Source organism: Somniosus microcephalus, chromosome 11, assembly GCF_052327205.1.
Source record: "Somniosus microcephalus isolate GS21.2 chromosome 11, FLI_Smic_1.0, whole genome shotgun sequence".
Classification (NCBI taxonomy): domain Eukaryota; kingdom Metazoa; phylum Chordata; class Chondrichthyes; order Squaliformes; family Somniosidae; genus Somniosus; species Somniosus microcephalus.
The window spans coordinates 227,418,827-227,431,452 of record NC_140997.1 but is presented as its reverse complement, the minus strand read 5'-3'; the positions used below and the strand labels follow the sequence as shown (position 1 = coordinate 227,431,452).

Here is a 12,626-nt window from a genome sequence, read left to right as displayed (position 1 = left end):
CACAGCAAGCTCCCACACACAGCAATGTGATAATGACCAGATAATCTGTTTTTTTATTAGTGATGTTGGTCTAGGGATAAATATTGGCCCCAGGACACCGGGGAGAACTCCCCTGCAAATCCTCGAAATCAAAGGAGACGATCTTTATCGATGGTTTAAGACGATTATTTACAATATGGTCATTTCAGTGAACTGACTTTGTGGGGTCTTCCCAATGTTCTTTGCAAAAGCAAACAGCCCCTGTTGCCAAGACATCTATGATGGGTCAGCTAATTAACACGTCAAATTACCATAGCAACCAGCCTGGTTTTAACTTTGCTAGCTTAATGTTGAGACAAAATGCTGAGTGTAACAATACAGAAATATTATAAATAAAAAAAGCCAGTTCAGCCATTACAGTTGAAGGTGCAGAGTGGTGAAAGGCAAGTTTGAGGCAAACACTGGGAAATATTTATTTACAAAGGAGACTAGTAACAGCTGGAACAGGTTGCCAGGAACTGTGGTTCAGACTAGGGTCCTGGACTCATTTAAGAAACTGTGAGATGCTGTAATGGGAAATGGAAAGATTGGCATTCTGGAAGAACGAGGTCAAAAATGTGGAGAGACTGGAGAGGCTGAGATTGTTCTCCTTCGAGCAGAGAAGGTTAAGGGAAGATTTAGTAGAGGTGTTCAAAACTATGAAGGGTTTTGATAAGAGTAAATAGGGAGAAACGGTTTCCATTGGCAGGAGGGTCGGTAACCAGAGGACACAGTTTTAAGATAATTGGCAAAAGAATCAGTGGGGAGATGAGGAGAATTTTTTTTTTACAGTGTATGTTGTGATGATCTGGAATGCGATGCCCGAAAAGGCGGTGGAAGCAGGTTCAACAGTAACTTTCAAATGGAAATTGGATAAATACTTGAAAAGGAAACATTTGCAGGGCTATGGGGAACGAGCAGGGGGAGTGGGACTAATTGGAGAGCTCTTTCAAAGAGCCGGCACAGGCACGATGGGCCGAATGGCCTCCTTCTGTGCTGTATCATTCTATAAAATGGGCCTGCGGGACTTCTTCATCTGAAACTAGCATTCGGAATGTGGTATTATCTGTGGCGTGACCTGTTTTTACAGATTTCAGGTCTGGGCTGAAATACTTTCTCACATGGTCGCAGTTCACCATTCTTCCTGTAAATGTCTTCTATTGGATTGGAAATGTAATTCAAAACTTTGAAATGTACTCATTCACTCACTCACTGTGAGATAGCTGACATCTGACTGCATATTTGGGATATTCATACACTTGAACGTGAACTGGCCAAATTTGGTTTAGATAACTTGTTTTTCCCAATATTCATTCTCGGGATATGGGCATCGCTGGCAAACCAGCATTTATTGCCCATCTCTAGTTGCCCCTGAGAAGGTGGTGGTGAGCCATCTTCTTGAACCGTTGCAGTCCGTGTGGTGAAGATGCTCCCACAGTGCTGTTAGGTCGGAGAGACTAGCGAAGCTGGGGATTGTTCTCCTTAGAGCAGAGAAGATTAAGGGAAGATTTGACTGAGGTATTCAAAATTATGAAGAGTTTTGATAGAGTAGATAGGGAGAAACTGTTTCCACTGGCAAGAGGGTCGGTAACCAGAGGACACAGATTTACGATAATTGGCAAAAGAACCAGAGGGGAGATGAAGAGAAATTTTCTTCGACAGTGAGTTGTTATGGTGAAGGAACGGCCATTATATGTCCTAGTCGGGATGGTGTGTGACTGATAGGATAATCTACAGGCCAAATTTGATCTGGATAACTGACAGGATAAACTACAGGACACTCCTTGTGGATTATGCCAGTCACGAGCCAGATAAAGTTAGGAAGAGTCACGAGATGAAGCAAGTGCTTAATGTGTTTTTATATGTACTTCCCAGTCATGCAGATTATAGGGAGCCCAATGCAGATGCCCGACTGATGTGGAGTAATGAGTTAACAGGTCATATCTTCAAGCAGCAATAAAAAATGGAAAAATAAGACTGTGGTTGTGCAGGGAATAAAAAGAAATGACACAAACTGTGTATAGGATATAGAGGCACTGGAGAGGGTGCAGAGAAGATTTACAAGGATGATACCAGAAATGCGAAGGTACACCTATCAGGAAAGGATGAACAGGCTGGGTCTCTTTTCTCTTGAAAAGAGAAGGTTGAGGGGTGACCTAATAGAGGTCTTTAAAATTATGAAAGGTTTTGATAGAGTGGATACAGAGAGAATGTTTCCACTTGTGGGGAAGAGCAAAACTAGAGGCCATCAATATAAGATCGTCACCAAGAAATCCAATAGGGAATTCAGAAGAAACTTCTTTACCCAGAGAGTGGTGAGAATGTGGAACTCGCTACCACAGGGAGTGGTTGAAGCGAATAGTATAGATACATTTAAGGGGAGGCTGGACAAACATATGAGGGAGAAGGGAATCGAGGGTTATGCTGATAGATTTAGATGAGGAAAGACGGGAGGAGGCTCGAGTGAAGCATAAACGCCGGCAGGGACTGGTTGGGCCGAATGGCCTGTTTCTGTGCCGTATATCCGATGTAATCCTATGTAATTCTATTTAATTTTGTGTAAATCTTACCGGTTTCCCCAGTTCTCCTGATTCACCTTCCTCACCCTGGTAACCAAAAACAAACAAAAATTTAGTGACGCTTTCGACCTGGGATGAAAGGTTAAACAAGATTTTTTCTTAAAAATGGCTTGCACGTAAACCTAGACAGCAGGGTATTGGAGCATGGGCAGCATCACGGGCAAGACTGGCCCACCTCACTTAACGTTCCCAGGAGCAAGACCGGAAAAAAGCACAAACATGAGGTGAAAGGAAAACTTACCTGGGGATAGATCAAGGTAGACAGATGCAGGGTGTGAACTTTTCCCGAGAGGGACTGTGAACATACTGAGGGACTGGACAGAGCGCCACCAGGAGGCCAAATTATGTAATTGCACCGTGACAAGTTTACATAGAAAAACCCCACAATAAATGTAATGGGGAAAATGTTGACGCACCAAGTGTGACAAAAATGCAACAAGAAGTAAAGTGGCGCAGACAGGAAGTGAATGCAGACATAATATTTTTAACATATTGTAGCTATCGATATCTAATTGCCTCTTGAATCTATTTACGATGTTGGCTTTGATGGCCTTCCCGGCCTTATCAAAGACCCATCACGGGATCTGGGACTTGCCTGGTCTGTAAGGCCCAATGATAAACTACGTGGTGCACAAACCCCACTGAACCACCGAAAGAGCCCAAAACTGCAGCCCTTCAGGTGTCTTTAACGGCAGAAGAGCAAGGTTACACCAGTGCTCGGAAGTTTGTTCCTCAATTGGCAGGAAGCCATGGAACGCAAGTGTCACCAGCATCCAATGAAATGCAAGGACTCTGGATGTGTTATTATCTAAGGCGGCCAGCGGCACATCCACAAAAATGTTCACCTCGTATTACTACAGCCGGGCATGGAAAGGACTGTTGAGTCACATAAAAACATAAGAAATAGGAGCAGGAGTCGGCCATTTGGCCCCTCGAGCCTGCACCGCCATTCAATAAGATCATGGCTGATCTTCTACCTCAACTCCACTTTCCTGCCCGATCCCCATATCCCTTTATTCCCTTAATATTCAAAAATCTATTGACCTCGGTCTTGAATATACTCAACGACTGAGCCTCCACAGCCCTCTGGGGTAGAGAATTCCAAAGATTCACCGCCCTCTGAGTGAAGAAATTTCTCCTCATCTCAGTCCTAAATGGCCGACCCCTTATTCTGAGACTGTGACCCCTGGTTCTAGACTCCCCAGCCAGGGGGAAACATCCTCCCTGCATCTACCCTGTCAAGCCCTGTAAGAATGTTCTATGATTCAATGAGGTCACCTCTCATTCTTCTAAACTCACCACCTAGGATGCAATGCAGTAAGGAGTAAGTTAAAGGGAGCTAGGGGGTAGGAGGTTCTGATACCTGGGAGGGCAGGAATGACGTATGAGGAGAGATTGGGTCGATTAGGCTTATATTCGCTAGAGTTTAGAAGAATGAGAGGGGATCTCATTGAAAGTTATAAAATTCTAACAGGACTAGACAGACTAGATGCAGGAAGGATGTTCCCGATGGTCGGGGGAGTCCAGAACCAGGGGTCACAGTCTAAGGATAAGGGGTAAGCCATTTAGGACAGAGATGAGGAAGAATTTCTTCACCCAGAGAGTGGTAAACCTGTGGCATTCTCTACCACACAAGGCAGTTGAGGCCAATTCATTAAATATATTCAAGAAGGAGTTAGATATATTTCTTAAGGCTAAAGGGATCAAGGGATATGGGGAGAAAGCAGGGACAGGGTACTGAATTTGGATGATCAGCCATGATCTCATTAAATGGCGGAGCAGGCTTGAGGGGCCAAATGGCCTACTCCTGCTCCTATCTCCTGTGATGAAAGGTCATCGCCCTGAAACCTTGACTCTGTTTCTCTCTCTCCACAGATGCAGCCTGACCTGCTGAGTGTTTCCACCATTTTCTGTTCTTACTTTTGAAGAATCTGGCTTTTGCCCCCCCCCGACGCTTAGGAAATTCTGTCGAATTGACATCAGGATAATGGGCCAGAAATTGCTGCAATGGCTCACCCCAGGGCGAGCGGCGTTAATGGGACATTTTACCTCACTGCTCAGATCACACTGCGGTTGTGCTGGATTATTTTACAAGCTAATGATGGCGCGCACCGTTAACTTGCCGATACTTTTCCAGCAATTGCTGACCTGATGTCATTTCCTTACGGTGCCTTGTATAGAGTTGCACCATCTATCCTGCAGAGAGGGAGAACCACACTGTGTTGCAATTTGATGTGGTTTGCAGCGCAGTGTTTGAAAAGCTGGCCTGAGAAAAGATTCACCAAACACTCTTCGATATGTAGGCGTAAGAATAAAGTGAAACACGAAACTATCCGAGCCTTGGAAGGTTGATGTCCATGTCCTGCTCTGCACTCTTGAATCAAGTGCTAAAAGATGGGGGCTTACTCCTGCAATTGCTCTCCTGTTGAACAAATGTAATAGAATGCAACCCAGTACCTTCTGTCCACCAGGACCTCTGGCTCCAGGGAAGCCCATCGAGCCTTTGTCTCCTTGTTCTCCTTTTGGTCCCTTGACAGGAAAAAAGATCAGACACCACACTCAGTTCAAGAACCCACTGAAACAAGCCATTACCATAGTCTTTGCTCATTCCCAGGAACATATTGGCTGCTCAAGGCTCAGTTTTTACAATGAGGAGAACGCAGTTGCTTTGGAAAGACAAAGGCAGCAAAGGCTGGCCATCTGGATTTGATAGTATTGGCTCAAACCCGACATCGGAATGAATGGTTTACGTGCTGAAGTTCTACAGAAGATGCGGCAATGTCAGAGGGTACAACAGGAGTAGCCCGCAGATGTGTGGTTACGTGGGCCTTGTGGCAGACAATGCCTAGCACATATTGGCCTGCATAATCTACGTACCCATCTACCATAGACTTATGCTCCCTTCTTTGTTGACACCATCATCCTTGAGAACGAGGGACACGCGACTACATTTACCACCCAAGTGTAGAGCAGCACAATCTGCCCCAAACTGTTATACAAGTTACATTTTCATTCCAATTTCTCAAGCATTAATAGGGAGCCCTTGTGAGGCTGTGGGTGACCTGTACATGTTAACAGGTGATGCCAGCTTCATCTCAACAGCCAAACGGGAGAGTCTGTGTGCATCTAACTTAGCGTAGTGCACCTGGGCTTGTTTGCTGTACTCATTCTCGGGATGTGGCGTCACTGGAATTGATTGCCCCACCTTAGTTGCCCGAGAAGGTGGTGGTCGTGGGCCTTCTTCTTGAACCACTGGTAGCAGTTCTGATAAAACTGAGTGGCTTGTTAGGCCACGTCAGAGGGGCAGTTAAGAGGCAACCACGTTGGTGTGGGCACTGGAGTCACGTATAGGCCCAGACCGGGCGAGGACGGCAGGTTTCCTTCCCTAAAGGACACAAGTGAACTGGTTGGGTTTTTACGACAATCCGACAGCTTCACGGTCACTTTTACTGAGACCGGGTTTTTATTTCCAGATTTTTTAAAACGGAGTTCAAATTCTCAAACTGCCCTGGTGGGATGTGAACTCCCGTTCTCTGGATTACTGGTCCAGTCCAGTGATGTCGCCTGAGCACGTACCTTCTCCCCCCGCGGTCCTTCTTCTCCTTTCACTCCTTTTTGTCCCTCACTTCCTTTCTGGCCACGTTCCCCCTATAAGCAACCAACGTCAGAGTTTAACAGCATCCCAAACTTAGCTTCCCCCACCCACCGTAAAAATGTTTTTGTTTTTTTCCTTTAGCATGTTATTCCTTACAAACTCTCCTTTGATTCCTCGGAGCCCAGGAGTTCCAACGACAGCAATCGCTTCGCCCTGCACCAGGGAACATAAGTCAGTGTTTGTTAGGCCGCAGATCGCTGAATTGAGCATCTTAAAAAGGGCGGAAGCAGGCATGATATGAAGAGCAAGGTTTTAATGAACAGAGCGATAATGGCCCAGAAATTCGGGTCGGGGGCTTTCCGCGGGTGCAAGACCCCCGACCTGCACTTACCTAGCGTGCCGGCCGTTGAGCTGTGGGCCCGCGTGGGATTCCGATCCTGGGCCTCCTCCAACTGCCGGCGCGCAGTGCTTGCGTATCCCAGGGGCGCAGTTAATTCGAAGCGTCCCCTGGGATCACGTGGGCCATGGAGAGCCAATGGTAGCAGGGAAATGCCCATTCATAAATTTGACAGGAAGAGCTGTCAAACCTATAAATACTATAAGCCCCAAAACATAACTAAAACTTCAAATAATTTTTTTTAAAAACATCACATTTTTAAAATAACTATAAATTACATAAAATAACTATTTTAAACAATAATTTACATTTTTGAAAAAATTAATTACATTTTCTAACGGGGCTAAAAATAAACTTACCTTTCTTTAAAGTATTTAAAAATAATAAACCTGTGGAAAAATTGTTTTAATTTTAATTAATTCACCACTTACCTTGTTAAAAGCAGGCCTTGCGCCTGCTTTTTAAAAGTGTAACTCCTGGAGACTTACCCTCCCGGAGAACCCTTCAAAAAAAACATAAGTTCCAGGCGCACGCGCTGCCTCTCTGGCGCACGCGTTCGACCTGTGAACCCCTTCCTTTAATGGAACAGAAGTTCCGAAATAACAACAGAAAATGCTGGAAAAACTCAGCAGGCTAGGCAACATCCGTGGAGAGAAATTAGAGTCGAAGTTTCGGGTCGAAACCATGGACATACAATCCCTCTACATCTCCATCCCTCACCAGGATGGCCTGAGGGCGCTCCGCTTCTTCCTTGAACAGAGGCCCGACCAGTCCCCATCCACCACTACCCTCCTCCGCCTGGCTGAACTTGTTCTCACATTGAACAACTTCTCCTTTAACTCCACTCATTTCCTCCAAATCAAAGGTGTTGCTATGGGTACCCGCATGGGTCCTAGCAATGCCTGCCTTTTCGTGGGATATGTGGAACACTCTTTGTTCCAGTCCTACTCAGGTCCCCTCCTTCACCTCTTTTTCCGATACATTGATGACTGTATCGGTGCTGTTTCCTGCTCTCGCCCCGAACTAGACAATTTCATTCACATTGCCTCCAATTTCCACCCTTCCCTTACCTTCACATGGTCCATCTCTGACTCTTCCCTTCCTCGACTTCTCCGTCTCCATCTATGGGGATAGGTTATTGACCAATATTCACTACAAGCCAACTGACTCCCACAGCTCCCTGGACTACACTTTCTCCCACCCCACCTCCTGTAAGGACTCTATTCCATTCTCCCAGTTTCTCCATCTCCGCCGCATCTGCTCCGACGATACCACCTTCCACACCAGTGCTTCCGACATGTCTTCCTTTTTCCTCAACCGAGGATTCCCCTCTCCCGTGGTTGACACGGCCCTCGACCGTGTCCATTCTATCTCCCGCACTTCTGCCCTCACCCTTGCCCCTCCCTCCTGGAACCACGATAGGGTTCCCCTTGTCCTCACCTTTCACCCCGCCAGCCTCCACATTCAACGGATCATCCTCCGCCATTTCCGCTACCTCCAAAGTGATCCCACCACCAAACGCATCTTCCCCTCCCCTTTCAGCATTCTGTAGGGACCGCTCCCTCCGAGACACCCAAGTCCACTCCTCTATCACCCCCAGCACCCCTTCCCCTTTGCCTGGCACCTTCCCGTGCAAGCGCAGGAGATGTAACACCTGCCCCTATACCTCCCCCCTTCCCACTGTCCAGGGCCCCAAACACCCCTTCCAGGTGAAACAGCGATTTACTTGTACTTCTTGCAATCTACAGTAGTATACTGTATTCGCTACTCACGATGCGGTCTCCTCTACATTGGGGAGACCAAACGCAGATTGGGTGACCGCTTTGCGGAACACCTCCGTTCAGTCCGTAAGGGTGACCCCAAGCTTCCGGTCGCCTGTCATTTTAATTCACCGCTCCATTCCCACTCGGACCTCACCGTCCTTGGCCTCTTGTATTGTTCCACGGAAGCTCAACGTAAACTCGAGGAACAGCACCTCATCTTCCGATTAGGCAGTTTGCAGCCTTCCGGACTCAATATCGAGTTCAACAATTTCAGATCATAACCTCGGCCTCTATTACATTTTTACTTATATATATATTTTTTCCCCACCCCTTTGTTTTGGGTTTTCCCTACCACCCCCCTTTCCTCTCTTTTTTTTACATGGCAGCTGTCTCTCATTCTGTCAGAACATTTCACACCTAATCTGAGCCGCCTTTTGTCTCCACTACTCCTATCACCATCTCGTCTCGTTTTGAATACCTCGTAATGTCTCTTCACTTCTCTTGTTCCCTCCCCAGCCCTGCCTTCGATCTATTTCATTTCCTTTCCAGTTTTGAAAAAGGGTTTCGACCCGAAACGTCGACTCTAATTTCTCTCCATGGATGTTGCCTGGCCTGCTGAGTTTTTCCAGCATTTTCTGTTGTTATTTCGGATTTCCAGCATCTGCAGTATTTTGCTATCGTAGAAGTTCCGGTTTCCCGCGCATGCGCAGTGCATGCACGAAACCGGCACTTCCATTGGGCCTACGGGTGAGTACCCCGTGTGTACTCACCCATGGAGACCCGAATTTCTGGGCCAATGTGGATGTTTTTCAAACATTTTTTCCTGAATTTGTGTGCATCAAGTTGAGGGATACTAGAGCCGGGGATAGGATTAGCTCCAGTTTGGGTGCATGATCTCAACAGTAAGCATACCCGAGTCAGATATGGTAGTTAGATGCAAAGTAAAGCTTCCTCTATTTTTGCCCCAACAATGTACCTCAATAACAACAGCAACCTGAATTTATATAGCGCCTTTAACATAGTAAAATGCATTTCACAGGAGCGATTATCAAATGGAATTTGACACCGAGCCACATAAGGAGATATTAGGACAGGTGACCAAAAGCTTGGTCAAAGAAGAAGCTTTTAAGGAGCGTCTTAAAGGAGAGAGGTGTAGAGAGGCGGTGATGTTTAGGGAGTGAATTCCAGAGCTTAGGGCCCAGGCAGCTGAAGACATGACCGCCAATGGTGGAACGATTAAAATCGGGGATATGCAAGAGGTCAGAACTGGAGGAACGCCGAGACCCAATCTGAAGAGAATACACTCTACTGCACACGTGCGATAGTTTGCTGTTATCCACTCTAGCCTCTCTGAGCGAGTTTGTCAGTTTAAAGGGAGATTTTCCAGCTTCACGGGTCCCATGTGTTAATGGGAAGTTGCGCAACCCCCGGCCCCTGACTGGCGATCCCACTCAAACGAGCCGTTAGCTAAATTCAGAAAGTAACAACCAGTCAAGCGCATAAATCGAGCGACTAAAACCACAGTCGCCGGCAATTTCCTCGGGGTCCCCCCCGTTCTGCTGTCATGGCTTTGTGGAAGTTCGGCGGAATCTCAGTGTTAAACGGGGTTTTTACTGAAGTTAAAGCAGAGTGAGAGCATTCCTGAGGAAATCCACCCCCACACTTGGGAGTACTCCGCAGTGTTCTGGTCTCCATATTATAGAGAGGCATTGGCGAAGGTGCAAAAAGGATTCACAGTGATGACACCAGAACTGAGAGGTTACACCTCTCAGGAAAGGCTGAACAGGCTGGGGCGCCTTTCTCTAGAAAAGAGAAGACTGAGGGGTGACCTGATAGAAGTCTTTAAAATTATGAAGCAGTTTGATAGGGTAGATGCAGAGAAGATGTTTCCACTTGTGAGGGAGACCAAAACTAGAGGCCATAAATGTAAGATAGTCACTAATAAATCCAATAGGGAATTCAGGAGAAATGTCTTTACCCAGAGAGTGTTTACAATGCGGACCTCGCTACCACAGGGAGTGATAGAGGCACTGGAGTTATTCGCCTCAATGTCCTTTTTTTATAATATGGGGACCAGAACTGTGTGCAGTACTCCAAGAGTGTAATCCTAAGATTTTGAACACTGCTGGTTTCTAAACCCCTTGGGCTGTACTTTGCGACTCCTACGGGTGGGTACGGTACCCACGCGCCCGTAGGGGCTGCGCAAGTTCTGGGTTGAGGCGTGTGGAGCGCAAGCGTTAAAACCCGGTGACATGAATCAGTCATTCATGAAAGAAAGACTTATGAAATAATACTGAGCGGCCTGCGGGTGGCGCTGTCCAGGGAGAGTATAAATACTCTGGCACGGGCCCAGCTTGTGCAGGACATTCTTAACAGGAACTAGTGAAGGACACAACTAGACCTCCATGTTGTAAAACAGTTGATTAAAGCTTTGTTTAACGCTTAAATCGAGTGCCTAGTAGTTTTCTTACGTCACCCGGCACTTGCGATCTGTCAAGGATCCTCTCGGCAGATCCTCCGCATCCCCCGGGAGACGGGCCTCCGCGGTGGAGAGTGGCGCTATTTGCCCAACTTCCGCCCGCTGAATGCCCGTGGAATTCTTACGCCCGGTAAAAGCAAACGCAAGGCCTGCTTTTACCAGCATAAAAGTTTTAAAAAATAGAATAAAATGTTATCACTCATTCATACATTAAAAACCCTGTCCAATAAGGTACGTTTATTTTTAGCCCCATTAAAACATTTTTTTTTTTTAAATTCCCAAAAAATTAATTTTTGTTTAAAATATTTAATTAAATGGCATTTTAATTAATTTTAAATATGTAATTTTTTAAAATTTCATGTGTTCCTGTATTTTTCAGTGATCCCCATTCATATTTATGGCAGTTCCGTACGAACCGTACTCCCATAAGTATGAATGGGGATTCCCTTCTTTTACAAAAAGAAAATACTGCAGATGCTGGAAATCTGAAATGAAAACAGAAAATGCTGGAAATACTCAGCAGGTCAGGCAGCATCTGTGAAGAGAGAAACAGAGTTAACGTTTCAAACTGAAGACGAAGGGTCATCAACCTGAAACGTTAACTCTGTTTCTCTCTTCACAGATGCTGCCTGACCTGCTGAGTATCTCCAGCATTTTCTGTTTTTATTCCCTTCTTTTATTGGTTGGGCCGGCCCACGTGATCCCAGGGGCGCTTGCGAACCTCTTCACAAAGCTCTTCACAAAGCTCTCACTTACCTTCTCTCCTCTCTGTCCAACCATTCCGCTGTCGCCCTAAGATACAAACACACAGGACTTTGCTCAGTTTAAGTGCCAGCGTAGCTTTTCTTGCATCTGACTTAAACATTCACTCCCTCCGCCACCGACGCACCGTGGCTGCAGTGTGTACCATCTACAAGATGCACTGCAGCAACTCGCCAAGGCTTCTTTAGCAGCATCTCCCAAACCTGCGACCTCTTCCACCTAGAAGGACAAGGGCAGCAGGTGCATGGGAACACCACCGCCTCCAAGTTCCCCTCCAAGTCACACACCATCCTGACTTGGGACATATATCGGCGTTCCCTCATCGTCGCTGGGTCAAAATCCTGGAACTTTCTACCAAACAGCACTGTGGGAGTACCTTCACCACACGGACTGCAGCAGTTCAAGAAGGTGGCTCACCACCACCTTCTCGAGGGCAATTAGGGATGGGCAATAAATGCTGGGCTTGCCAGCGACGCCCACATCCCGAGAATTAATTTTTAAAAACCTGATTATTACACCAGACTGCAATCGATAAACTGTGATATTAAGGGTCGTGGACAGGTCAAGAAGTGAGCGGAGTCACCAATAGTTCCGAGAATGGTTTCCACCCATCCTGATAGTCCTGTTTTTTTAGTGGGCCGTCCACGTTTCTCCAAGAGTGTTTTCTTTTTAAATTAAGATCCATTTTCCCACTTATAAAGAGATTTGACAGAGGTGTTTAAAATCATGAAGTGTTTAGATAGAATAAATAAAGAGAAACTGTTTCCATTGGCTGAAGGGTCGATAAGCAGAGGGCACAGATTTAAGGTGATTGGCAAAAGAATCAGAGGCGATGTGAAGGAAAAATTTTTTACGTAACGAGTGGTGAGGATTTGGAATGCGCTGCCCGATAGGGCGGTGGAGACAGGTTCAATAGGAGCCTTCAAAAGGGAATTAAGGAGAAAAATTGCAGGGATATGGGGAAAGAGCGGGGGAGTGGGACTAACTGGATTGCTCTTCGAAAGAGCCGGCGCAGACTCGATGGGCCGAATGG

The 12,626-nt window shown here is 46.3% G+C and overlaps 1 protein-coding gene across 1 annotated transcript in view; it reads right to left on the bottom strand.

The window, feature by feature from the left end:
* The window catches only part of col7a1 (collagen, type VII, alpha 1), a 418,430-nt gene that overhangs the window by 20,458 nt on the left and 385,346 nt on the right, over nt 1–12,626 (bottom strand). Inside the window, exons 106-110 of the mRNA XM_086000010.1 lie at nt 11,588–11,623; nt 6,349–6,405; nt 6,174–6,245; nt 5,055–5,126; nt 2,589–2,624 (exon numbers count right to left, since the gene is read on the bottom strand). Of these exons, the coding sequence (XP_085856136.1) occupies nt 2,589–2,624; nt 5,055–5,126; nt 6,174–6,245; nt 6,349–6,405; nt 11,588–11,623 (273 nt within the window). The remainder of the gene's footprint in view (nt 1–2,588; nt 2,625–5,054; nt 5,127–6,173; nt 6,246–6,348; nt 6,406–11,587; nt 11,624–12,626) is intronic.